The sequence below is a fragment of the Rhinopithecus roxellana genome, chromosome 5 (assembly GCF_007565055.1).
Source record: "Rhinopithecus roxellana isolate Shanxi Qingling chromosome 5, ASM756505v1, whole genome shotgun sequence".
NCBI classification, from domain to species: Eukaryota; Metazoa; Chordata; class Mammalia; order Primates; family Cercopithecidae; genus Rhinopithecus; species Rhinopithecus roxellana.
Window position 1 is genome coordinate 49,140,752 of NC_044553.1, and position 27,491 is coordinate 49,168,242.

Sequence of the window (27,491 nt, forward strand, 5' to 3'; positions counted from 1 at the left end):
TTGTATGCCAACTTTCATCTCAAGTATTCTACTTTTCTTTCCCCACAGACAAACAAGCGTTGTTCTTTACAGCAGCACACCCCTTTCCCTCTACATACCAATCTATCCACTCGCATAACTACTAAGTGGCTCAATGGCATATGTCTCATGCTTAACTGGCTGAGCTAGGCGAGGAATCCGGGAAACCACAACAGACTGTACTTTGCTCCTGTATTTCAGGAATAACTGTCGCTAACCTGCCTCTGTCCGATTCCACCTTCTATGAAGTACACACAGAGGAGCAGTTCATTCTTTTGTAAAGGGATTGGTGGACTTGGTTCGAGATGCCATTTCAAAAGAAACGAGAAAAAAGAAAAACTAAGACCTGCGCTGTAAAGCATTATTATAGGAGTAGATTTATTACAGCTACTCCACATTTTAGAGAGTGCTACGGTGTCTCGGTAGGAGGCAGGAACCCGAGTTCCTCGTTCAGAAACAGGGTTGGAAACCGTCTCCCGATGGACATCAAGTGGCTGTCATCTGCCTGGTCTCTCAAGCATCGAGTGGGATCAGTTGAGGGCTGAGCAAAAGTGGGAACTGGGAAGATGACGAGAAAATATAAGTTTTCGGTAGATTGTAGAGGCCGAAGTCAGACTGAGGAGTGAACAGTGTGAAGGAGCGGTTGAGAGCCTCACGGTGTGGAAGGCATAAGGGTTAGAGGCGAGGTTGGCGAGATGCGGGTGCTGGTGTCTGAGGACCTATTGGATTTCGGGCCGTGTGTCCCTCAGCGTCTAGATTCCTGCTTCGTAGGTGATAAGACACTGCATGTAGCATGTTCACCTCAGAGACTACCACTTACGAGAGTGCCCATCATTATTTTTGGTGGCAAGGTAGCTGCTAGTTTCCTGTAAGCAGAAGCCGCGGAAAAAAATGGTGGGATCAAGACCCGCCCCCGTCCCCGCCCCTTTTCGCTCCTGCTCCGCCCCTTCCCCGCCTTCTACCTGGCCCCCCCCCCCCCCCCCCCAGCTGTGGTCTGTCTGCGCGGGCGCGCAAGGGGGACTCCGAAGTTCAGACGGAAGTGGCGTCAGGGGAGCTTTAGGGACTGGACCTGCAGTGTAAACAGAGACGCTGCAAATCGCTTGTGGATGGTGTAGGCCGCTGCAGGCCACCATGAACCGGCTTCCGGATGATTACGACCCCTACGCGGTTGAAGAGCCTAGCGACGAGGATCCGGCTTTGAGCAGGTGGGCCCCTGCCCCACCCTGGCCCCTGAGGATTTGGGTCGAGGCCTGGCTTTGGTCGCCTCACTCGTTGCGCCTGCCGAGCCTATGCAGACCCTAGCGGCTCGGGAGCCTGTCGTGCCTCACTGTCACTTGTGCGAGGCCAGAGGGCTTTCCTGATGGGGTCACGCAGCCCCGGGGGAGGCGGGGCCGATGTCGCCTATAGGAAGAGGGATATTCCGGAATCACGGGGGACCGCGTGTAAATCTTCAAAAGCAATGAGATCGAAACCTACCTCTACAGCTTAGTAGCAGAGTGACGGAAGGCAAGTCACTTATCCTCGATTACTCACCTGTAAATTGAACTATAATAACGTATAGTTGTATAACCTATATAACACAGCGTAACACACTACGTTTGTTGTGAGGCTCACAGGACTTAATGTGAAGTGTCCATCTTGAAGACTAAACTGCCATAAACAGAAATAAGGGAATGCTGAATAGCCTTTTTTTTTCTTAACGGGGACTGTTTTATGCTTGCTCTGAGCAACGGTGGGAAATCATAAGGTCCTTGTCTTCCAGAGGCTTATAGTATAATAAGGATAATAAGATAAAGTAGGTATATCTTGGCAGTGCATTGTAGAAAATATTGACCTGAGATAGTCACAGAAGAAGGTTCGTGGTATTTCCAGAAGGGTGGTCTTTATTCTACCAGGGAAACTTGAAGCTATTTTGCCAAGAGATTTCCATACAAATTTAGTTATTTCTTAAGCTGTCAGCAAATCCTATTCTTAAACTTTAAAACATTCATTCTGTCCAAAGAAGCTTTCTGTAAAGCTGTGCTTTCATTAACAACGTTGGCTAGGTGTGGTGGCCCAACGTAGTGAGACCTCATTTCTTAAAAAAAGAAAAAAAATTTCAAAAGAACAATGTTTCCTCATATTGTCATGGGGAGACATTGGATGCATGGGAAATCAGACTGCTGTTAAGATTTCTTTTGTGGGGAGTGAGGATGGACACCAGGATTCCCTGTGAAAAAGAGTTTCAGTTAATGGGTCCTGTCTGTGAAAGGAGATATATACATGTCTTATTTATTTATTTATTTATTTATTTTGAGACAGAGTCTCACTCTGTCAGCCAGGCTGGAGTGCAGTGGCATGATCTTGGTTCACTGTAGTCTCCACCTCCTGGGTTCCAGCAATTCTCCTGTCTCAGCCTCCTGGGTAGCTAGGATTACAGGCACGAGCTACCACGCCCGGCTTATTTTTTGTATTTTTAGTAGAGACGGAGTTTCACCATGTTGGCTAGGCTGGTCTCGAACCTTAGGCGATCCACCCACCTCAGGCTCCCAAAGTGCTAGGATTACAAGGATGGGCCACTGAGCCCGGCCTGTTGTATCATTTCTTTAAGGAAGCTTTATAATCCTGTGACAGTTGCCACTGGTAAGGTAACTGTAAAGATAAATATTATAAAAACGTAACAGTGTTATCAGACAATATTGCCTGTTGAAGGCTCTGAGCCAAATGGTTATTATTTTAAAAAGGGAGATTAGTGTTAGAGAGGTATCTGTCAGGATTTAATTTTACACTATTCATAAGCTAATACATTGTAGCCTGGTACTGTTTCACAGTAGCTGACCGAAGACATGAGATTCCTGGGTCAAAGATAAGACCACACATAGCACAGCAAGCAGCATGAGCATCATGTTTGTGTGGCTTGCTCTTGCTTGTCAACCCTACAGGTATTGTGCTGACAGTCCTAGAAGAATGCTGCACATTCAGTGGGTTGGCATCGTGGCTAAAGAATACTTGAGCTTGGAGAATCCACCTCTTTCATGGCAGACAGTAAATACACCTGCTCTTTGTCCTGGAAGGAGACATTATCTCATTCCTCAAGGTTGTTTGCTGCAAACACAATCCTGAGAAATGGCTGGAGTGAACAGTGGTCAGTACCTTGCATTCTTGGCATACTTAACTTGCATATCCAGGGTCCATGATGTATTATTGCCTTTCCCAGTAGTGCTGAAAACTGAGACTTTGGTTGAAATAATCAAAAGAATTGAAGAAAATTTGTAGAAAAAATAACTCTCGCTTTGTGATTCAGTTTTTTAAAATTAAACATTTTATTTTGAAGTTTTTGTAGACTCACATTCAGTTATAAGAAATAATACAGGTCTGGTGCAGTGGCTCACACCTGTAATCCCAGCACTTTGGGAGGCCAAGGCAGGAGAATCACTCGAACTCAAGAGTTCAAGATCAGCCTGAGCAACATGATGAAATCATGTCTCTACCAAAATTACAAAAAATTAGCTGGGTATGGTGGTGCATATCTGTGGTGAGGGTGGGAGGGTGAGGCAGTTGGTTGGCTTGAGCCTGGGAGGCAGAGGTTTCAGTGAGCCAAGATGGCACCATTGCACTCCAGCCTGGGCAACACAGTGCGACCCCCATCTCAGAAAAATAATAATAATAATAATAATAATACAGAGAGACCCTGTGTACGCCTTCTCCAGTTTCCTCCAGTGTTAACATACTACAAAACTATAGTGCAATATCACAACCAGGATATCTATCTATTTATATATCTATCTATGTATTTTTTGAGATGGATTCTGAATCCTGAGGCAGGAGAATTGCTTGAACCCAGGAGGCGGAGGTTGCAGTGAGCAGAAATCATGCCACTGTACTACAGTGTGGATGACAAGAGTGAGACTCTATCTCAAAAAAAAAAAAAAAAAAAAAAAAAAACCAGCCTGGGCAACATGGTGAAACCCTATTTCTACAAAAATTAAAAAAAAAAAAAGACTGGGAATGGTGGCATGTGTCTGTAGTTCCAGCTACTGGGGAAGCTGAGGTGGGAGGATTGCTTGAACCGGGGAGGTGGAGGTTGCAGTGAACTGAGATCATGCAACTGCACTCCAGCTTGGGTGACAGAGTGAGATGCCATCTCCAAAAAAAAAAAAAAAAAGATTGGAAATATGCAGAACTGGCCTATTAAGTGAGAATAGCTATATGTAATATATAAGTATATCAAATGCAACCATGTAATACTTAAAATTGTTGTTGGACAGTGAGATGCTGGGAGTTTTAAATTATTTTAATTTTTAAATGTTCATATTCTTTTTGATTTAAATGTATACTAGCTCTGAGGATGAAGTGGATGTGCTTTTACATGGAACTCCTGACCAGAAACGAAAACTCATCAGAGAATGTCTTACTGGAGAAAGTGAATCATCTAGTGAAGATGAATTTGAAAAGGAAATGGAAGCTGAATTAAATTCTACCATGAAAACAATGGAGGACAAGTTATCCTCTCTGGGAACTGGTAAACTTTTGGTTCAATTTTATATATATTTTTGTAAGCTCTATAAGGGCAGGAACCTTATTTGTGCCCTTCTGTGTCCCCAGCACTTTCAATAGGTGCTCAATAAATATTTATTGAATGAAGGAGTAAATGTATTTGGCAGTCTGAGCTAGAGTCTTCTTTTTCTCATTTAAAAAAGTTATTGATTTATTTATTATTTTAGGTTCAATGTCTCATTCTGTCACCCAGGCTGGAGTGTACTGGCATATCAATCATAGCTCACTGTAGCCTAAAACTCTGGGCTCAAATGATCCTCCCACCTCCGCTTCTTGAATAACTGAGATTACAGGCATGTACCACTGTGCCCAGCTAATAAAAAAAAAAATTTGGCAGGGGCACGGTGGCTCACACCTGTAATCCCAGCACTTTGGGAGGCCGAGGCGGGCGGATCACAAGGTCAGGAGATGGAGACCGTCCTGGCTAACACAGTGAAACCCCGTCTCTACTAAAAATACAAAAAATTAGCGGGGCGTGGTGGCAGGCGCCTGTAGTCTCAGCTACTCAGGAGGCTGAGGCAGGAGAATCGCATGAACCCAGGAGATGGAGCTTGCAGGGAGCCGAGATCATGCCACTGCACTCCAGCCTGGGTGACAGAGCAAGACTCCATCTAAAAAAAAAAAAAGACCGGGCACCGTGGCTCACGCCTTTAATCCCAGCACTCTGGGAGGCCAAGGTGGGCGGATCACGAGGTAGGGAGATCGAGACCATCCTGGCTAATACGGTGAAACCCCGTCTCTACTAAAAATACAAAAACTTAGCCGGGCATGATGGCGACTGCCTGTAGTCCCAGCTATTTGGGAGGCTGAGGCAGAAGAATGGCGTGAACCCAGGAGGCAGAGCTTGCAGTGAGCCAAAATAGCGCCACTGCACTCAAACCTGGGAAATAGGGAGACTCCGCCCAAAAAAAAAAAAAATTTGTAGCGACCAGGTACAGTTGCTCACACCTGTAATCCCAGCACTTTGGGAGGCCGAGGCGGGTGGATCACCTGAAGTCAGGAATTCGAGATGAGTCTGGCCAACATGGCGAAACCCTGTCTCTACTAAAAATACAAAAATTAGTTGGGTGTGGTGGCACGCACCTGTAGTCCCAGCTACTCGGGAGGCCAAGGCAGGAGAATGGCTTAAACCCGGAAGGCGAAGGTTGCAGTGAGCCAAGATTGTGGCACTGCACTCCAAGGAGGGTGACGGAGTGAGACTCCATCTCAAGAAAAAAAAAAAAAAAAAAAAGAGGCCGGGCTTGGTGGCTCACGCTTGTAATCCCGGCACTTTGGGAGACCGAGGCCGGTGAATCACGAGGTCAGGAGTTCGAGACCATCCTGGCCAACACAGTGAAACCCACCTCTACTAAAAATACAAAAATTAGCCGGGTGTGGTGGTGCGCACCTGTAATCCCAGCTACTCAGGAGGCTGAGGCAGGAGAATCGTTTGAACCCAGGAGGCAGATGTTGCAGTGAGCTGAGATCGTGCCATTGCTCTCCAGCCTGGGCGACAGAGCTAGACTCCATCTCAAAAAAAAAAAAAAAAAATTGTAAGACAGGGTCTCACTATGTTGCCCAGGCTGGTCTTAAACTCTTGGCTCAAGTGGTCTTCCTGCACTGGCCTGCCAGAGTGCTGGGATTACAGGTGTAAGCTACTGTGCCTGGCCTGGAGTTTTCTTTGATGACTGTCTTGTGCTCTTGGAAAGAGATTAGTTAATACTGTTTACTTGCATAATTTTATTTTGCAGTTTTTACCCTAGAGTTAAAAGACACACAAACTTACAGAAGTATTTTTAGGGTTAGATGGCACTAAAATGTGTCAGATTTAATTATGTATCATCACAGATTCCTGTTTCATTTTAGTGAGTAATGAAACATACTTCATTTTGATACTTGGTCTTTATATAAAATTTACCTGACCTGAAAACTGGTTTGTGAAAGTAGAACTCTTCGACTGGGCGCAGTGGCTCACGCCTGTAATCCCAGCACTTTGGGAAGCCGAGTTGGGTGGATCATGAGGTAAGGAGCTCAAGCCCAGCCTGGCCAACATGGTGAAACCTCGTCTCTACTATAAATACAAAAAATTAGCCAGGCGTGATGGCAGGTGCCTATAATCCCAGCTACTCAGAAGGGTGAGGCAGGGGAATCACTTGAAACCGGGTGGCAGAGGTTGCAGTGAGCCAAGATCGTGCTATTTTACTCCAGCCTGGGCAACAGAGTGAGACTCAGTCTCAACAAAAAAAAAAAAAAAAAGGAAGGACTCTTCAGCATTGATTTCCATGTTGATATACTATGTATTAGCTGGAAAGATCTGAAAGCATGTAAAAATATAATAAAAGCTAACCTGATGCTAACTAAGGAATTAGGGATATGGGCATATGATGATGTAAGTATAGGTAATGTCATGGCCCTGGGCACAACTGAGGAGAAGAATGTGTCCTTGACTCATTCCTCCTGACTTCCTGTAGGGTTTTTACCCTTTTTCTGCTAATGTTTCTTAGAACAAAATGTTTGTTCTATGTTCTGCATAGTATATTGCATGACTGAAAGGTAGAGATATGTGTGCTGGTAATCTGAAAATATGGCTATTTTATTTAATGAGATTTGTGGGAAGGGAGAGAGAAGAATTTTCTCAAGGTTTGGAACATTTTAAGGAGGGCCAGTTCTCTGTAACTGTATAGGGCATAGACATCGAGTAAGTCACTGATGTGAAAATATTTCACCATCAAATGAGATTGTGAATGAGTTGATAATTGCTTTGAGGTGATGGAAGAATATATGGAGTTTTTCACCTTGTGAATTATGTATGATTTAGTCTGTAAACTTTGCTTCTGGTTTGAATAGGATCTTCCTCAGGAAATGGAAAAGTTGCCACAGCTCCGACAAGGTACTACGATGATATATATTTTGATTCTGATTCTGAGGATGAAGACAAAGCAGGTAAGTAGCCTATTTACCAGGTTTAGCAGTTATATTTTATAAAAAAGGGTTTACCTAACAATTATTGGATGTTAGGATTTCCCTCTGAGTTTGGTCTTTTAAGAAATTACAGCTGGGCATGGTGGTTCATGCCTGTAATCGCAACACTTTGGGAGGCTGATGCAGGCAGATCACCTGAGGTCGGGTGTTTAAGACCAGCCTGGCCAAGTTGGCAAAACCCTGTCTGTACTAAAAATACAAAAATAAGCCGGGCATGGTGGTGCACACCTATAGTCCTTGCTACTTGGGAGGCTGAGGCAAGAGAATCACTTGGACCCAGGAGGCAGAGGTTGCAGTGAGCCGAGATTGCATCACTGCACTCCAGCTTGGGCAACAGAGTGAGACTGTCTCGAAAAAAAAAAAAAAGTAAATTGGATGCCGTTTATGTGAAAACAAAAGCAGGATTGATTAATAAGAAAAGCTGGGGGCCGGGCACGGTGGCTTAATGCTTGTAATCCCAGCACTTTGGGAGGCAGATGTGGGCAGATTGCCTGAGGTCAGGAGTTTGAGACCAGTCTGGTCAACATGGTGAAACCCCATCTCTACTAAAAATACAAAAAAATTAGCCAGGCTTGGTGGCATGCACCTGTAATCCTGGCTACTTGGGAGGATGAGACAGGAATTGCTTGAACCAGGGAGGTAGAGGTTGCAGTGAGCTGAGAGTGCACCACTGCACTCCAGCCTGGGCAACAGAGCAAGACTCCATCTCAAAAAAAAAAAAAAAAGGCTGGAGATGCAAGCATGTGAGGACATGGCACCAACAGTGGTGCTGCTTGGGTGTACCTAGGAAGTAAGAGAAAGTGTATCTCAACTCAATACCTCCCCTCCTCAGGGCTCTTGCCCCCTCTTCCTTTAGGTTTCCTGTAGCAGCAGTATTTGTTTTCATGCCTGCAAATAGTTTCTATGTTTTCATCCTCCTGCAGACTTTTTTTTTTTTTTTTACACGGAGTCTTGCACTGTCGCCCAGGCTGGAGTGCAGTGGCACTGTCTCGGCTCACTGCAAGCTCTGCCTCCAGGGTTCACGCCATTCTCCTGCCTCAGCCTCCTGAGTAGCTGGGACTACAGGCACCTGCCACCACTCCCGGCTAATTTTTTGTACTTTTATTAGAGATGGGGTTTCACCGTGTTAGCCAGGATGGCCTGGATCTCCTGACCTCGTGATCCACCCGCCTCGGACTCCCAACTTTTTTTTTTTTTTTTGAGATGGAGTTTTGGTCTTGTTGCCCAAGCTGGAGTGCAATGGCGCCACCTTGGTTCACTGCAACCTCTGCCTCTCAGATTCAAGCAATTTTCCTGCCTCAGCCTCCCGAGTAGCTGGGATTACAGGCTCCTGCCACCACGCCCGGCTAATTTTTTGTATTTTTAGGAGAAACGGGATTTCACCATGTTAACCAGGCTGGTCTCGAACTCCTGACCTCAGGTGATCCATCTGCTTCAGCCTCCCAAAGTGCTGGAATTACTGGTGTGAGCCACCGTGCCCGGCCTCCTCTTGCAGAATTTTGCTTAATGCATTGCTTTTTAATCAGCCTCTGTGTTCTTCAAAATTGAATTTTTATAAAATTTAAGCAAAGTTGAACATAACAAGAGCTAAAACTAATTATTTCAGTAATTACACTGAAATATTCAAGTAACAAATTTCTGTGGTAAACAACAATATTATACTTTTATGCATTATTACTTAAATATTGACCTGCTAGAATGTACGTGTTTATTTATTTATTTATTTATTTTGAGATTGAGTCTCGCTTTGTCACCCAGGCTGAAGTGCAGTGGTGTGATCTCAGCTCACTGCAAGCTCCTCCTCCCGGGTTCATGCCATTCTCCTGCCTCAGCCTCCTGTGTAGCTGGGACTACAGGCGCCCACCGCCACGACCGGCTAATTTTTTGTATATTTAGTAGACACGGGGTTTCACCATGTTAGCCAGAATGGTCTCGATCTCCTGACCATGTGATCTGCCCACCTCGGCCTCCCAAAGTGCTGGGATTATAGGCGGGAGCCAACCGTGCCCAGCCTTGTTTATTTATTTTTTAGGCAGCGTCCCACTCTGTCACCCAGGCTGGAGTGCGGTGACACAGTCTCACTATAGCCTCTGCCTCCTGGGTTCAAGTGATTCTGGTGCCTCAGCCTCCCTGGTAGTTGGGACTACAGGCACACGCTACTATACCTGGTTACTTTTTGTATTTTTAGAAGAGACAGGGTTTTGCCATGTTGGCCATGGTGGTTTGAAACTCCTGATCTCAGGTTGTCTGCCCACTTTGGCCTCCCAAAGTGCTGGGATTACAGGCATGAGCCACCACTCCCTGCCTGCTAGAATACATTCAAAAAGTCTAGTGTGTGTAGATGGCCATAGTTTTTTTTTTTTTTTTTTTGTAGAGATGGGGTCTTGCTTTGTTACTTAGGCTGGTGTCGAATTTCTGGCTTCAAGCGATCCTCCCAAAATGCTGGGATTACAGATGTGAGCCACTGTGTCTGACCTCATACTGTTTTTTTTTTTTTTCAATTCACTTTTGAAATATTTTTGTTCTAATTTTAGTAGCATTTTATATATGAGAATGCATGGAGAATTCATACATCAAAAATAATTTCTATTCTTGGCTTGTTTTGAGTGGCTCTTTTGAGTTTCTGAATTCTCATTGTTTGAACTTAGTCTTTGAGATACCAGTTTTGGGTAAATAAACAATTTTTGTCTCCTTTGTCGTTTTAATGCTTTGTTAGTTGGAGAAGAACTTTATTTTTTACATTTTTGTTGAATTTTTTACTTTTTTAGAGATAAGTCTCACTCTGTCACCCAGGCTCCAGCAGTGCATTGGTGCAATTATAGCTTACTACATCCTCAGACTCCTAGGCTGAAGCCATCCTCCCAGCTCAGCTTCCCTAGTAGCTAGGACTACAGGTGTGCCTGGCTAATTTTTAATTTTTATTTGTGTAGAGATGGGGTCTCGTTATGCTGGCCAGGCTGGTTTTGAACTCCTGGCCTCAAGTGATCCTCTTGTCTCAGCCCCTCAAAGCTCTAGAATTATAGGTGTGAACTACCGCACCCCACCTGGACAAGCACTTGTTTAGATGAAGGGTTTTTTTTAACTTTTTTTTTTTTGAGACGGAGTTTCGCTTTTGTTGCCCAGGCTGGAATGCAATGGCACAATCTCGGCTCACCGCACCCTCTACCTCCTGGGTTCAAGTGATTCTCCTGCCTCAGCCTCCTGAGTAGCTGGGATTACAGGCATGCCCCACCATGCTTGGCTAATTTTGTAGTTTTAGTAGAGACAGGGTTTCTTCATGTTGGTGAGGCTGGTCTCGAACTCCCGACCTCAGTTGATCTTCCCCCCTTGGCCTCCCATAGTACTGGGATTACAGGCGTGAGGCACTGTGCCTGGCCTCTGGCCTTTTTTAACTTGTTTTTTTTTTTTTGGAGACGGAGTTTTCGCTCTTTTACAGAGGTTGGAGTGAAGTGGCATGATTTCAGCTCACTGCAACCTCTGCCCCACTACCCAGGTTCAAGTGATTCTCCTGTATCAGCCTCCCAAGTAGCTGGGATTATAGGTGCCTGCCACCACGCTTGGCTAATTTTATATATATATATATATTTTTCTTTTTCGTTGAGACGGAGTCTGGCTCTCGTCACCCAGGCTGAAGTGCAGTGGCATGATCTCGGCTCACTGCAACCTCTGCCTCCTGGGTTCAAGCAATTTTTCTGCTTCAGGCCTCCAAGTAGCTGGGATTACAGGTGCCCGCTACCATACCCAGCTAATTTTTGTTTTTTTAGTAGAGACAGGTTTCACCATGTTGGCCAGGGTGGTCTCAGACTCCTGACCTCAGGTGATCTGCCCGCCTTGGTGTCCCAAAGTGCTGGGATTACAGGCGTGAGCCACTGCACCTGGCCCTAATTTTGTACTTTTAGCAGAGACGGGGTTTTGCCATGTTGTCCAGGCTGGTCTTGAACTCATGACGTCAGGTGATCTACCCACCTTGGCCTCCCAAAGTGCTAGGATTACAGGTGTGAGCCACTGCGCCTGTCCCTTTTTAAACTTTTTAGGGAAAATATAAATAAATGTGTAGCTTGGGAAATGAGACTCTTCATTTAAAGAAGTGTGAACTTGACACGTGATTCTTAGCCATATCCTAACATTTTCAAAATTAGTACAGGTGACCAAGAAAAAAAAGAAGAAACAACACAAGATTCCAACAAATGACGAATTACTGTATGATCCTGAAAAAGATAACAGAGATCAGGCCTGGGTTGATGCACAGAGAAGAGGGTAAGAACTTAAAGTTAATGTTTAGAATCTTTAGAAAAAAATGATTGAAAGATGATTTTTACTACATTCACATTTTGAATATATGTGTATATGTTTACACAAACACATACATACAAACAAAAAAATTTGAGGAAAAAACTGCTCAATAGTTTATTTTGAAAATAACCAGCAAATTTTAGTGAGACAGTTGTTTTTTTTAATTTTTAATTTTTAATTTAATTTAATTTAATTTAATTTTATTTTATTTTGAGACGGAGTCTTGCACTGTCACCTGGGCTGGAGTGTGGTGGCGCGATCTCGGCTCACTGCAACCTCCGCCTCCCGGGTTCAAGAGATTTTCCTGCCTCAGCCTCCCAAGTAGTTGGGATTACAGGCGCCTGCCACCACGCCTAGCTAATTTATTGTATTTTTAGTAGAGACAGGGTTTCACCATGTTGGCCAAGCTGGTCTCAAACCCCTGACCTCGTAATTGACCCACCTCGGCTTCCCAAAGTGCTGGGATTACAGGCGTGAGCCCCAGCACCTGACCTGACAATTGTTTATTTTTTTAAAAAACTCGTTGAATTCAGGCTGTGTTAGTCAATCTTTCCTTCAAGAAAAACTGACCTTTTTTTATCAGATGCCGTTTTAAATTACTTTGAGATTAAGAGTTTATGTGGATGAGCCAGGGTAGTGGCTCATGCCTGTAATCCCAGCCACTTTGGGAGGCTGAGGCAGGTGGATCACCTGAGGTCGGGAGTTTGAGACCAGCCTGGTGAACATGGTGAAATCCTGTCTCTACTAAAAATACAAAAATTAGTGGGGCCATGGTGGCACACACCTGTAATTCCAGCTACTCAGGAGGCTGAGGCGGGAGAATCGCTCGACCCTGGGAGGTGGAGGTTGCAGTGAGCCGAGATCACGCCACTCCACTCTGGACTGGACGACAGAGTGAGACCCTGTTTCAAATAATAAAAAGCTTTTGTGGATGAAGAGTGGATTTAGCAAATTGTTTTTTTTAACTACTTACAAATTTGATTTTTAAAAATTGAGATGAGGCTGGGCATGATGGCTCAAGCCTCTAATCCTAGCACTTTGGGAGGCCAAGGCGGGTGCATCACTTGAAGTCAGGAGTTCAAGACCAGCCTGGCCAACATGGCAAAACCCTGTCTCTACTAAAAATACAAAAATTACCTGGGCATGGTGGCATGTGCCTGTAATCACAGTTACTCTGGAGGCACAAGAATCTCTTGATCCCAGGAGGTGGAGGTTGCAGTGAGCTGATATTGTACCACTGTACTCCAGCCTGGTTGACTGAGTGAGACTGTCTCAAAAAAAAATAATAATAATAAGATGAGGCCACTCTAGGTACACTGCTATGTGGTATCCCTGCTCTGAAAGGAGTAGTTAAAAATTTTTTTGAGATGAAATTCACATAACAAAATTGCCCACTTTAAAAGTGAACAATTTAGTGGCATTTAATACCATTCACAGTGTTGTACAGCCACCACTTTTATGTGGTTTCAATGATTTTCATCATCCTAAAAGGAAACCCTGTACTGTTAGGTAGTTTCCCTACCCTTCCCCTCAGCCCCTTGGCAGCCACTGATATGTGCACTGTCTCTGTGGATTTGCTTATTTTAGATATTTCATATGAATGGGATATTACATAGTATGTGACCTTTTGTATCTGGCTGCTTTCACTGGGCATAGTGCTTTTGAGGTTCATCTACATTTTATCATATGTCAGTACTTCTCTACTTTTTATGACTGAATAGTATCCCATTGTATGTCTATATCACAATTTGTTTATCCTTTCATTCACTGAGGGATGGATATTTGTGTTGTTTCCACACCCTTCGCCCCCACCTTTTTTTAAGAGATGCCTGGGCTGGAGTGCAGTGGTGCAGTTATAGCTCACTGTATCCTCAAACTTCTGGGCTCAAGCACTCCTCCTGCTTCAGCTTCCTGAGTAGCTGTGACTGTAGGCACACACTGCCTCCCGGGTTCAAGCACTCCTCCCACCTCAGCCTTCCGAGTAGCTGGGACTATAGGCACACACCGCCTGGCTAATTAAAAATTTTTTTTTTAGTGGCGAGGTGTAGCCATATTGCCCAACGTGATCTTAAACTCCTGGCCCCAGGTGATGTCTTCATCTCCTGTGCTGGCATTACATGTGTGAGCCATTGTGTCAGGCCATTTTTCTTTTTTTTTGAGATGGAGTTTTGCTCTTGTTGTCCAGGCTGGGGTGCAAATGCAATCTCAGCTCACCGCAACCTCCTCCTCCCAGGTTCAATCGATTCTTCTGTCTCAGCCTCCTGAGTAGCTGGGATTACAGGCATGTGCCACTGTGCCTGGCTAATTTTGTAATTTTGTATTTTTAGTAGAGATGGGGTTTCTCCATGTTGGTCAGGCTGGTCTCGAACTCCTGACCTCAGATGATCCGCCCAGCTCGGCCTCCCAAAGTTTTGGGATTACAGGTGTGAGCCACTGCACCCAGTCTTCTTTTTTTAAATTTAAAGACAGGGTCTTGCTCTGTTGCCCAGACTATAGTGCAGTGATGCCATCATACCTCTATGCAGCCCTGAACTCCTGGGCTCAAATGATCCCCCTGCCTCAGTGTCCTGAGTGCATGTTTGTTTTTTTTGTTTCTAATTTAATTTTTAATAGACACGAGGTCTTGCTATATTGCCTAGGGTGATTGATCTTAAACTCCTGGGCTCAAGCAATCCCCTCCTGCCTTGGCCTCTTAAGTGCTGAGATTACAGGTGTGAGCCACCATGCCCAGTTTATGCTTATTTATTTTTATTTATTTTTATTTTTTTTATTTTCTTATAGAGACAGGGTTTCACCATGTTGCTCAGGCTGGTCTCAAATTCATAGGCTCAAGTGGTCTGCCCACCATGGCCTGGGATTACAGGTGTAATTCCAGCCTGGCTCTATGCTTGTTTTTGTTTTTTTGGGATGGAGTCTCGATCTGTCACCCAGGCTGGAGTGCAGCGTCACAATTTCGGCTCACTGTGACCTCCACCTCCCGGGTTCAAGCAGTTCTCTGCCTCAGCCTCCCAAGTAGCTGGGATTATAGGCACCTGCCACCACGCCCAGTTAATTTTTGTATTTTTAGTAGAGAAGGGGTTTCACCGTGTTGGCCAGGATGGTCTCAATCTCTTGACCTCATGATCCACCCACCTCGGCCTCCCAAAGTGCTGGGATTACAGGCGTGAGCCACCGCGCCCAGCCTTGATACATTATTATTAATCAAAGTCCATAATTTTAAAAAATTTCCTTAGTTTTTATGTACTGTTCTTTTTCTGTTTGAGGATCCCATGTAGGATAGTACATTACTTTTAGTTATCATGTCTCCCCAGGCTCTTCTTGACTATGTCAGTTTCTTAGACTTTCCTTGTTTTCAGTGCCCTTAATTACTTTGAGGAGCACTAATCAGGTATGTGTAGGAGGCCCCTCTGTTGGAATTTGTCTGTTGTTTTCTCTCATAATTAGGATGGGATTATGGATTTTTATAAGTGAGAACATAGAAGTAGAGAGCCGTTTTTATCACATTGTATCAAGAGTACATACTACCAACCTGAGTTTTGTGTGTTGATGTTGACCTTGATCACCTTGCTGACCAGCGTTAACTTTCTCTACTGTAAAGTTAGTCTTTACCCACCTTACCATACTGTACTCTTTGGAAGGAAGTCATTGTGTCCAATCCAGACTTAAGGACTAGGGAGTTATACTCCACCAATGTGAGGGAAGAGCATCTTTATAGATTATTTAGAATTCTGTGTGGGGATTTGTCTGTTTTCCCCCATTTATTTATTCAGTGTGTTTATATTAGCATGGACTCGTGGGTATTTATTTTATACTTTGGGTTGTATTCCAATACTGCTTTATTTTGTTGCTCAGTTTGTTTCAGCTTTGGCAATTGGTGACTCGTTCAGTTGGCTCCTGTTTCCCTTTGTCATAACCACCTCACTGTTTTGTTTTTGTTTTCTTGAACTTCTTTTCTGGCACTAAAAGATGCTCCAGGTTCATCTTGTTTCCTCATTCCTAGAATTTGCCATTTCTCTGAAGAGTACTGGTTCTTTTTATTGGAAAATGACACTAGAAACCAAGATCTGGTTTTAATATGTTTTTCTCCCCACTTTCTTCTTCTGTTCTAGTTACCATGGTTTGGGACTACAGAGGTCACGTCAACAACAGCCTGTTCCAAATAGTGATGCTGTCTTGAATTGTCCTGCCTGCATGACCACACTTTGCCTTGATTGTCAAAGGTAATGGATGAAGGACACATATACACACATTTTGTTTAAATCAGAAACAGACTTTTCTTTTTTGAAGACAGAGTCTCGCTCTGTTGCCCAGGCTGGAGTGCAGTGGCACAATCTCACTTCACTGCAGCCTCTGCCCCGTGGGTTCAAGCGAGTCTCCTGCCTTAGCCTCCCAGGTAGCTGGGATTACAGGTGGCCACCACCATGCCTGGCTAGTTTTTGTGTGTGTATATATCTAGATCTAGATCTATCTATATATGTAGATCTAGATCTAGATCTAGATATATATATATATGTTTTGTTTTGTTTTGTCTTGTTTTTTTGAGATGGAGTCTCACTCTGTTGCCCAGGCTGGAGTGCAGTGGTGCAATCTTGGCTCACTGCAACCTCTGCCACCCAGGTTCAAGTGATTCTCCTGCCTCAGCCTCCCAAGTAGCTGGGATTACAGGTGCCTGCCACTACATCCAGCAAATTTTTGTAGTTTTAGTACAGACAGGGTTTCACCATTTTGGCCAGACTGATCTTGAACTCCTGACCTTGTGATCCACCCGCCTTGGCCTCCCAAAGTGCTGGGATTACTTAGGTGTGAGCTACCACAGCCGGCCTTATTTTTGTATTTTTAGTAGAGACAGGGTCACACCGTGTTGGCCAGGTTAGTCTCGAACTCCTGACTTCAAGTGATCTGCCCACCTTGGTCTCCCAAAGTGTTGGGATTACAGGTGTCAGCCACTGCGCCCAGCCCAGAAATAGACGGGTACTCAGGAATTCTGATAAGGTTCTGTACTTATATTCTTGGTGCTGTGTGATTAGTCTTTATACAATTAATTTTGGTTATATATAGTTCTATTAAAAGTAGCTTTTATACTTTTAAAGCTGGGCACAGTGACTCATGCTTGTAATTCCCAGTACTATGGGAGGCTGATGCAATCACTTGAGCCCAGGAGTTTGAGACCAGCCTAGGCAACATAGTGATACCTCGTCTCTACAAAAAATAAAAATATAAAAAATTAGCTGAGTATAGTGATGTATGCCTGTAGACCCAGCTACTCGATAGGCTGAGGTGAGAGGATGGCTTGAGCTCAGGAATTGAAGACTGCAGTGGGCTATGACCACCATTGCACTCCAGCCTGGGCAACAAAACAAAGGTGAGACCCCCATCTCTCAAAAAAAAAAAAAAAAAAAAAAAAAAGATTCTTTTCTAGTGCAAAATAGCAGCGTAGAAGCAAACTGGCTTTCCTTCCACCTGCAGAATACCAAAACCAAATATACAGCACTGAAGCTATCACCACCAGCATCCCAAATCGCAGTATAAGGAGGAGATAGTTTCTAGGGCCACGGAGAAGTGAAAAAAACTTAAAGCAGGCCGGGCGCGGTGGCTCAAGCCTGTAATCCCAGCACTTTGGGAGGCCGAGGCGGGCGGATCACGAGGTCAGGAGATCGAGACCATCCTGGCTAACACGGTGAAACCCCCGTCTCTACTAAAAAATACAAAAAACTAGCCGGGCGAGGTGGTGGGCGCCTATAGTCCCAGCTACTTGGGAGGCTGAGGCAGGAAAATGGCGTGAACCCGGGAGGCGGAGCTTGCAGTGAGCTGAGATCCAGCCACTGCACCCCAGCCTGGGCGACAGAGCGAGACTCCGTCTCAAAAAAAAAAAAAAAAAAAACTTAAAGCAGACAGTAAGAGAATTGTTCTTCCATATCTGCTTATCCTTCTCCACAATCTGCCTGGCACCAAGTGAGCAGAAAAATTCCCCTGAGCTCATGATTTTTACATTAGAAAAAGTGAGATTGAAGTGTACAACCAGCTGCTTTACCTTTTTGAGTTCTCTGGTAAGAGATTTGTTCCTGCCTCAACCCATAGGAAGCACTGAGTGGCTGAAGGAAAAAATATCACTGAGGATAGCCAGAGACAAAGAAGGATAGGCAGAGAAAAAGCCAGGTCCCAAGTGTGAACCCTTAGCCAGCATTCCCATCCTACTGGGATATCCCTATCCTCTTTGGGACCCACCCACGGCTTCATTTGGAACAGGCAGCACTCTCAGTGTTTACTAGAACTGTGGCTTAAAGTGCCATCTAGTGCCAAAAAGGAAGCAGTGACATAGTGGGAAGAAAGAAGAAAGAATATCAACATGCAAATTGCAAATTACAAAGTATCTCTAGGTAAACATAACTAATAACCAAAAAAAGCCAAGCAGAGAAGACTGGAATAAATACTAATCCTTCAATACAAAGACATACATTTGCATCCACAAGACACAGTAGCAAATGGAACCATACCTTTTCAAATGGATAAAACAAGGAATCAGTGACTGACCCCAACAATACTATGATATGTGAACTCTCTGACCAAGAATTCAAAATAGCAGTTTTAAGAAAATTCTCCAAGACAGCCCAGACAATTCAGAAATTTATCAGAGAAATTTAACAAAGAGATCGAAATAATTTTAAAAAAAAATTATGGGCACAGTGGCTCATATCTGTAATCCCAGTACTTTGGGAGGCCAAGGTGGGAGGATGGCTTGAGGCCAGGAGTTTGAGACCAGTCTGGGCAACATAGTAAGACTCTGTCTCTACAGAAAATGAAAAAACTTAGTTGGTGTGTTGGCATACGCTTACAGACCCAGCTACTTTGGAGGCTAAGGTGGGAAGATCACTTGAGCCCAGGAAGTTGAGGCTGCAGTGAGTCATCATTGTACCACTGTATTCCAGAATGGGTGGCAGAGTCAGACTCTGTCTCTAAAAGAAGAACAAAATAAAATACAGCAGAAATCTGGGAACTCGGACGGGCGCAGGGGCTCACGCCTGTAATCCCAGCACTTTGGGAGACCAAGGCGGGCCAATCACGAGGTCAGAAGATCGAGACCATTCTGGCTAACACGATGAAACCCCCTCTCTGCTAAAAATAAAAAAAATTAGCCGGGCATGGTGGCAAGCGCCTATCATCCCAGCTACTTGGGAGACTGAGGCAGGAGAATCGCTTGAACCCGGGAGGCAGAGATTGCAGTGAGCTGAGATCATGCCACTGCACTCCAGCCTGGGCGATGGAGCGAGACTCCATCTCAAGAAGAAAAAAAGAAATCTGGGAACTGTGAGAAATACATTTGCTGAACTAAAAAATTCATTAGAGGCTCTCAACAGCAGAAAGGATCAACAAAAGAAAGAATCAGTGAGCTTAAAGATACACTGTTTGAAAATGCACAATCAGAGGAGAAAGAAAAGGAATGAAGATCTCCTACAAGATATAAAATATTACCTCAAAAGATTAAATCTAAGAATTGGTACTCAAGAGGGAGTAGAGCAAAAGCAAGGGGTAGAAAGCTTATTCAAAAAAATAATAGCAGTAGCTGGGGATGGTGGCTGACACTTGTAATCCCAGCACTCTGGGAAGCGGAGGTAGGTGGATCACCTGAGGTCAGCAGTTCAAGACCAGCCTGGCCAACATGGTAAAACCCTGTCTCTACTAAAAATGTAAACAAATTAGCTGGGTGGGGTGATGCATGCCTGTAATCCAAGCTACTTGGGAGGCTGAGGCAGGAGAATCACTTGAACCCAGGAGTCGGAGGTTGCAGTGAGCTGAGATCACACCATTGCACTACAGCCTGGGCAACAAGAGCAAAACTTGGTCTCAAAAATAATAATTATGATAATAATAGCAGAAAATGTTCCAAAACTTGAGAAGAAGATATTTATGGCCAGAGAACACCAAACACATTTGACCCAAATAAAACCACCCCCAGGCATATAACAATAAAACAATAAAACTGTCCAAAGGTTATGGACAAACAGAGGATCTTGAAAGGAGCAAGAGAAATGAAGCAAATAACATAAAATAGCTACAGTTCATCTGGCAACAGACTTCTCAATGGAAACCCTACAGATCAGAAGGGAGTGAAATGAAAAAAAAAAAAATGCCAGGCTGGGTGTGGTGGCTCATGCCTGTAATCCAAACGCTTTGGGAGGCCGGAGTGCATCACTTGAGGCCAGGAGTTTGAGACAAGCCTGGCCAACATAGTGAAACCCCTCTGTACTAAAAATATTAAAAAATTAGCTGAGCGTGGTGGGATTTGCCTATAATCCCAGCTATTTGGGAGGCTGTGGCACGAGAATTGTTTGAACCTGAGAGGCACAGGTTGCGGTGAGCTGAGATTGCACCACTGCATTCCAGCCTGGCAGACAGAGTGAGACTCTGTCTCAGAAATAAAGGGCTGGGCATGGTGGCTCACGCCTGTAATCCTAGCACTTTGGGAGACAGGGGCGGGCGGATCACCTGAGGTCAGGAGTTCAAGACCAGCCTGGCCAACATGGTGAAGCTCTGTCTCTACTAAAAATACAAAAATTAGCTGGGCGTGGTGGCACGTGCCTGTAATCCCAGCTACTGGGGAGGCTGAGGCAGGAGAATTGCTTGAACCAAGGAGGTGGAGGTCACAGTGAGCCAAGATCATGCCACTTCACTCCAGCGTGAGTGACAGAGTGAGACCCTGTCTCAAAAAAAAAAAAAGAAAAAAATAGAGAAAAGAAAGAACTGGGCCAGGCATGGTGGCTCATGCTTGTAATCCCAGCACTTTGGGAGGCTAAAGCAGGTGGATCACGAGGTCAGGAGTTTGAGACCAGCCTGACCAACCTGGTGAAACTTCATCTCTACTAAAAATACAAAAATGAGCCGGGTGTGGTGGCGTGCACCTGTAATCCCAGCTACTCAGCAGGCTGAGGCAGGAGAATCGCTTGAACCCAGGAGGCAGAGGTTGCAGTGAGCCAAGATCGCACCATTGCACTCCAGCCTGGGCAACAGAGCGAGACTCCATCTCAATAAATAAAAGGAAAGAAATAATAAAGATCAAGGCAAGAACGAATGAAATTGAGACCCCAGGAAACCCAAACAAACAAGCCAGAAGATTAATGAAATTAAAAGTTGACAAATTTAAAAGATACAATTGGCAAACCTCTTAGACTAAGAAAAAAGAGAGAAGGCCCAAATAAATTAGAAACAGAAAAGAAGGCATAACAACTGAGACCACAGAAATACAAGGAATCAGGCTAGGCGTGGTGGCTCATGCCTGTAATCCCAGCACTTTGGGAGGCCAAGGTGGACAGGTTACCTGAGGTCAGGAGTTCGAGACCAAACTGACCAACATAGTGAAATCCTGTCTCTACTAAAAAACACAAAATTAGCCAGGCATGGTGGTGCATTCCTGTAATCCCAGTTACTTGGGAGGCTGAGGCAGGAGAATCACTTGAACCTGGGGGGCAGAGGTTGTGGTGAGCTGAGATCACACCATTGCACACCAGCTTGGACAAGAGTGAAACTCCATCTAAAAAAAAAAAGAAATACAATTGGCCAGGTGTGGTGGCACATGCCTGTAATCCCAGCACTTTGGGAGGCCAAGGTGGGCGGATCACGAGGTCAAGAGATTGAGACCATCCTGGCTAACACGGTGAAACCCCATCTCTAATAAAAATACAAAAAAATTAGCCAGGCATGGTGGTGGGCGCCTATAGTCTCAGCTATTTGGGAGACTGAGGCAGGAGAATGGTGCGAACCTGGGAGGCGGAGCTTGCAGTGAGCCGAGATCGCACCACTGCACTCCAGCCTGGGCGACAGAGCGAGACTCTGTCTCAAAAAAAAAAGAAATACAAAGAATCATTAGACACCACTACAAACAATTATATGCCAACAAATTAGAAAACCTAGAAGTGAATAAATTCCTGAACATATACAGCCTACCAAGATTGAACCAAGAAGAAATAGAAAAACTCAACAAACCAATAATGAGTAATGAGATCAAGCCATAGTAAAAAGCCCTTTATCAAAAAAAAAAAAAAAAAAAAAAAAAGCCCAGTACCTGATGGCTTAAAGAGTTAATACCAATTTTACTGAAACTTAAAAAAAAAAAAAAAAAAATTGAGCAAAATATTGGAATACACATTTCTCAAAAGAAGACATAGACATGGCCAATAAGTATATGAAAAAATGTTCAACATTACTAATCATAGATGGAAATGGACATCATGGAAATGGAAATCAAAATCACAATGAGCTATCTCACTCTGTTTAGAATGGCTTTTATAAAAAAGACAGGGAATATGGGATGCTGGTGAGGATGCAGAGAAAGGGGAACCCTTGAACACTGTTGGTGGGAATGTAGATCAGTATAGCCGCTATGGAAAACTGTATGGAAGTTCCTCAAAAAACTAAAAATAGAACTGCCATATGATCCAGCAATTCTGCTACTGGGTATATATCCAAAAGAAAGGAAATCAATATATCAAAGCAATATCTATACTCTCATGTTTATTGTAGCACTAGTTAAAATAGCCAAAATATCTACCTAAGTGCCCATTGATCAGCAGGATGAATTATAGTTTAAAATAATCTATTGTAGAAAAAATTATTGTATATTTCACAATAGCTAAAGAGGATAATTCAAATGTTTCTGGCATAAAGAAAAGATAAATATTGGCTGGGCATGATGGCTCATGCCTGTAATCCCAGCACTTTGGGAGGCTGAGGCAGGTGGATTACCTGAGGTCAGGAGTTCAACACCAGCCTGGCCAACATGATGAAACCATGTCTCTACTAAAAATACAAAAATTAACTGGGCATAGTAGCACGTGCCTGTAATCCCAGCTACTCAGGAGGCTGAGGCAGGAGAATCGCTTGAACCTGAGAGGTGGAGGTTGCAGTGAGCTAAGATCACAACATTGCACCCCAGTCTGGGTAAGAGTGAGACTCTGTCTTAAAAAATAATAAATAAATAAATAAATAAATATTTAAGGTGATGGATCTCTCAATTATACTGATTTGATCTTTACAAATTATATGAATATGTTAAATTATCACATGTACCCCCTGAAAATATGTGCATCTATGATATATCGATAAAAATTTTTATTTAAAAAGTAGCTTTTCTAATAAAGCACTTGCCAGTGCTAATAAGGATTCGGTGAAACTGCATATGTGTTGTGCAATGATGTAATACCTTAAAAGACAAACTATATCTCAACTCATACAGCACTTCTGACACCAAATGTGTGGAGCTGCCCCCCCCCCATATCAAGCAATTTTCAATTTTCTGTGGACATGGAGTGTCCTACAATATAATTCTGACACTACCTGGAGTTAGTGCAGAACCCACAGGTTGAGATCAGTCTTATTAAGACTGCCCCCACCACTTCACATGACATTGCAAGTAGGAGGTCCCTAGGTTACCCATGCCTTTTATCCAATTGGCCTGTAAATTAGGGGTTCCTTTTTTTTTCTTTTTTTGAGACAGGGTCTCACTCTGTCACCCAGGCTGGAGTACAGTGGCACCGTCTCCGCTCACTGCAACCTCCGTCGCCCAGGTTCAAGCGATTCTCATGCCTCAGCTTCTCAGGTAGCTGGGACTACAGGCGTGCGCTACCATACTCTGTTAATTTTTGTATTTTTAGTAGAGATGGGGTTTTACCATATTGGCCAGGCTGGTTTCAAACTCCTGGTCTCAAGCTATCTGTCCACCTCGGCCTCCCAAAGTGCTGGGATTATAGGCATGATTTTTTCTTCTGTTAGTAGCCTTATAAGTGGCTGTCTTAGTATATCTTCTGAATCAAGTTAACTGAAAATAAATAATGATACGGGTGGTCGATTTGTTCTAGGAACTAATGAGTAACCACTTGTAGTTTATTCTTATTACCTGGCTTGAGGTTTATGATGATTTGTAACAATTTTTTACTGTACATATGAGCCTTAAGCATTTTGTATAGAAGTTAACAAAGACTATGTTTATGAGATGAGGTCTTTGTACTTAAGTTGCCTCTCTTCCAATTAAACCATAACACGGGGTTCCTATATTCAAAAGTTTCTTCATGATCTAATTGGCCCTGGTGAAAATTATGTTCCCTATTAATGCAAGGTTCTAATACAATGGAGTAATTTTTTTTTTTAATGAAAATTTTATTTAAAGTTTGGGGAAATGATTTAAGACTCCTAAGAGTGTTCTTTTTTTTTTTGAGATAGAGTCTCATTCTGTCACCCAGGCTGGAGTGCCATGGTGCAATCTCGGCTCACTGCAACCTCCACCTCCCAGGTTCAAACGATTCTCCTGCCTCAGCCTCCTGAGTAGCTGGGATTACAGGCATGTGACATCATGCCTGGCTACTTTTTGTATTTTTAGTAGCGACGGGGTTTCACCATGTTGGTCAGGCTGGTCTTGAATTCCTGACCTCGTGATCCGCCCGCTCGGCCTCCCAAAGTGCTAGGATTACAGGCGTGAGCCACTGCACCCGGCCTTCACCGGTGAGTGTTCTTTAAGAAAACAGTTTAGGTTGGGCATGGTGGCTCACACCTGTAATCCCAGCACTTTGGGAGGCTGAGGTAGGAGGATCACTTGAGGCCAGGAGTTCAAGACCAGCTTGGGCAACATAGGGAGGCCCCCCCCGCCACCAAAAAGAAAAAAATTAGCCACGCATGGTGGTGTATGCCTGTAGTCTTAGCTAATTGAGAAGCTGGAGTGGGAGGATCACTTGACCCCGTGAGGCAGAGTCTGCAGTAAGTCATGATTGTGCCACTGCACTGCAGCACTCTTGCTCTGGGCAAGAGAGTGAGACCTTGTCTCAAAAAAAAAAAGAAAAAAAGTTTAGAAAAAATGATTTGTTCTGATGCACAAGGGATACAGAGAAAGGGAAAAATATATATTAACGTGATAAGGGATTCTTAGAGATCTGAGACAGATATAGTCATGCAAGCAGTTACAGTTACACAGGAAACTAGAACTATTTATGTTTGAAGATATTTTTTGAAAGGTTAGATTATTTTTCCCTGAGAAGTGCCCACTTGCACACTCTTACTTCCTGGTGGTTATGATGGTAGTGAAGGTGAAGGTTAATATTTGGAACTAGTGAGTGCACAGTTTGAGCTCACTGTTTTTAGCCAGGTAGATATTTTTGTTGCATGAGGTCTAAGGGGGAAAAAAAAAACTTACTAAGCGGGAAAATAAGTAGGAAAATATTACATATATGAGGTGAACAAAGTCGGGGGATGGTTTCTGGATGAAATTGTTCTACCTTGGATCATCAAGCATTAGTTAGATTCTCATAAGGAGCACGCAACCTAGATCCCTTGCATGCGCAGTTCACGATGGGGTTCACACTTAAAAGAATGCAGTGCTGCCGCTGATCTGACAGGAGGCAGAGCTCAGTTGGCAATGCTTGCTTGCCCGCTGCTCACCTCCTGCTGTGCTGCCCAGTTCCTAACAGGCCACAGGCTGGTACTGGTCTGTGGCCTGGGCTTTGGGGACCCCTACATTACACTGATCAAATATATAATAGCTAAGAGTAGACATTATAAAGTCAGAAGCTCCTTAAGCTTTTAAACCTGTAGCTTTTACTAAAATGTTGACCACAATGGCACCATCTAAAATGAGAAGAGGGCAGAGTCTCAGGCCACAATGTGAAAAGACAGTAGGCAAAGATTATTGCACATTACCTGGCATGTTTCCAACAACTTTTTTCTAAGTTTAAAGAGCAAATAATTTTTTTTCCCCTGAGATGAAAGTTATTTTCTTTTTTTTTTTTTTTTTTTTTTTTTTGAGACGGAGTCTCGCTCTGTCGCCCAGGCTGGAGTGCAGTGGCCGGATCTCAGCTCACTGCAACCTCCGCCTCCCGGGTTTACGCCATTCTCCTGCCTCAGCCTCCCGAGTAGCTGGGACTACAGGCGCCTGCCATCTCGCCCGGCTAGTTTTTTGTATTTTTTTTTGGTAGAGACGGGGTTTCACCGTGTTAGCCAGGATGGTCTCGATCTCCTGACCTCGTGATCCGCCCGTCTCGGCCTCCCAAAGTGCTGGGATTACAGGCTTGAGCCACCGCGCCCGGCCGAAAGTTATTTTCAAAAAGCAGAAGGAAAGAGACACGTTTCTTCTTTATACTGTTATATACTAAAATGTTTCTTCTGCCTGGTGCAGTGGCTTGTGCCTGTAATACCAGCTACTAGGGAGGCTGAGGCAGGAAGATCACTTGAGGCTAAGAGTTCAAGGCTGCAGTGAGCTGTGTTCACAAGTTTTAATTATTCTTTTTTTTTTTTTTTTTTTTTTTTTTGAGATGGAGTCTCGCTCTGTCGCCCAGGCTGGAGTGCAGTGGCCAGATCTCAGCTCACTGCAAGCTCCACCTCCCGGGTTTACGCCATTCTCCTGCCTCAGCCTCCCGAGTAGCTAGGACTACAGGCGCCCGCCACCTCACCCGGCTAGTTTTTTATATTTTTTAGTAGAGACGGGGTTTCACCATGTTAGCCAGGATGGTCTCGATCTCCTGACCTTGTGATCTGCCCGCCTCGGCCTCCCAAAGTGCTGGGATTACAGGCTTGAGCCACCGCGCCCGGCCCTTTTTTTTTTTTTTTTTTTTTTTTGAGATGGAGTCTCACTCTGTTGCCCAGGCTGGAGTGCAGTGGCCAGATCTCAGCTCACTGCAAGCTCCGCCTCCTGGGTTTACGCCACTCTCCTGCCTCAGCCTCCTGAGTAACTGGGACTACAGGCGCCCGCCACCTCGCCCGTCTAGTTTTTTGTATTTTTTAGTAGAGACGGGGTTTCACCGTGTTAGCCAGGATGGTCTCGATCTCCTGACCTTGTGATCCGCCCGTCTCGGCCTCCCAAAATGCTGGGATTACAGGCTTGAGCCACCGCGCCCGGCCTAATTATTCTTAAAACAACTGTTTAAAATTTCTTTAAACTTGCTTCTTTGTTCCTATGTCTTTGGTTGGTATTTCAGTAAGTTTTTGGTGTTCTCAAATTTTATCTAAATGGATAAACTATTAACATAGAACATAAACCTCAATTCTCCATTTCATTTTTCTCTTAGGCATGAATCGTACAAAACTCAATATAGAGCAATGTTTGTGATGAATTGTTCTGTTAACAAAGAGGAGGTTCTAAGATATAAAGCCTCAGAGAACAGGAAGAAAAGGCGAGGCCATAAGAAGATGAGGTCTAACCAGGAAGATGCTGCCGAGAAGGCAGAGACAGATGTGGAAGAAATCTATCACCCAGTCATGTGCACTGAATGTTCCACTGAAGTGGCAGTCTATGACAAGGATGAAGTCTTTCATTTTTTCAATGTTTTAGCAAGCCATTCCTAAACAGCCCAACTGGCATTTAATTACCCAATACTGTATATAAGGCAAATATGGACAGTTACTTTCCTCCTGCCTGTTCATATGTGACACTGAGAAAGCAGTGTTTCTCTTTATAAAGAAGAATAGTTGTCAGCCTTCATTCATCTCTTACATCTCTCACCCTCTCCTTTTTTTTTTTCCTTTGATTTTCCCCCTTATTGATGGGACTGATTCATTCTGTTTTTGATGAACATTTGGAAACGGGGGGCTTTTTATTAAGGCTCTTTAGAATTAAAATGTTCTGGAATTATAAGCAATCTTTGTTTCTGAGTATTATTTTTACTTTCGATGTAGCTTTGATGTAATTAAACTGGAAACTCTTTCCTGAA

The 27,491-nt window shown here is 44.0% G+C and overlaps 1 protein-coding gene across 2 annotated transcripts; it reads left to right on the forward strand.

Annotated features, from left to right (window-relative positions):
- The first annotated feature begins 1,021 nt into the window (after window positions 1-1,021).
- Window positions 1,022-27,491, forward strand: EAPP (E2F associated phosphoprotein). Of its 2 annotated transcripts, XM_010372260.2 has the most exons (6): window positions 1,022-1,223; window positions 4,338-4,519; window positions 7,381-7,476; window positions 11,655-11,772; window positions 15,918-16,028; window positions 26,850-27,491. In XM_010372260.2, the coding sequence occupies exons 1-6, from the start codon at window positions 1,150-1,152 to the stop codon at window positions 27,124-27,126; spliced, it is 858 nt and encodes a 285-aa protein (XP_010370562.1). In that variant the 5' UTR covers window positions 1,022-1,149; the 3' UTR covers window positions 27,127-27,491. The 2 variants fall into 2 exon arrangements, with proteins under 2 accessions (XP_010370562.1, XP_030787271.1); XM_030931411.1 differs by lacking the exons at window positions 11,655-11,772; window positions 26,850-27,491 and having other exon boundaries at window positions 15,918-15,985.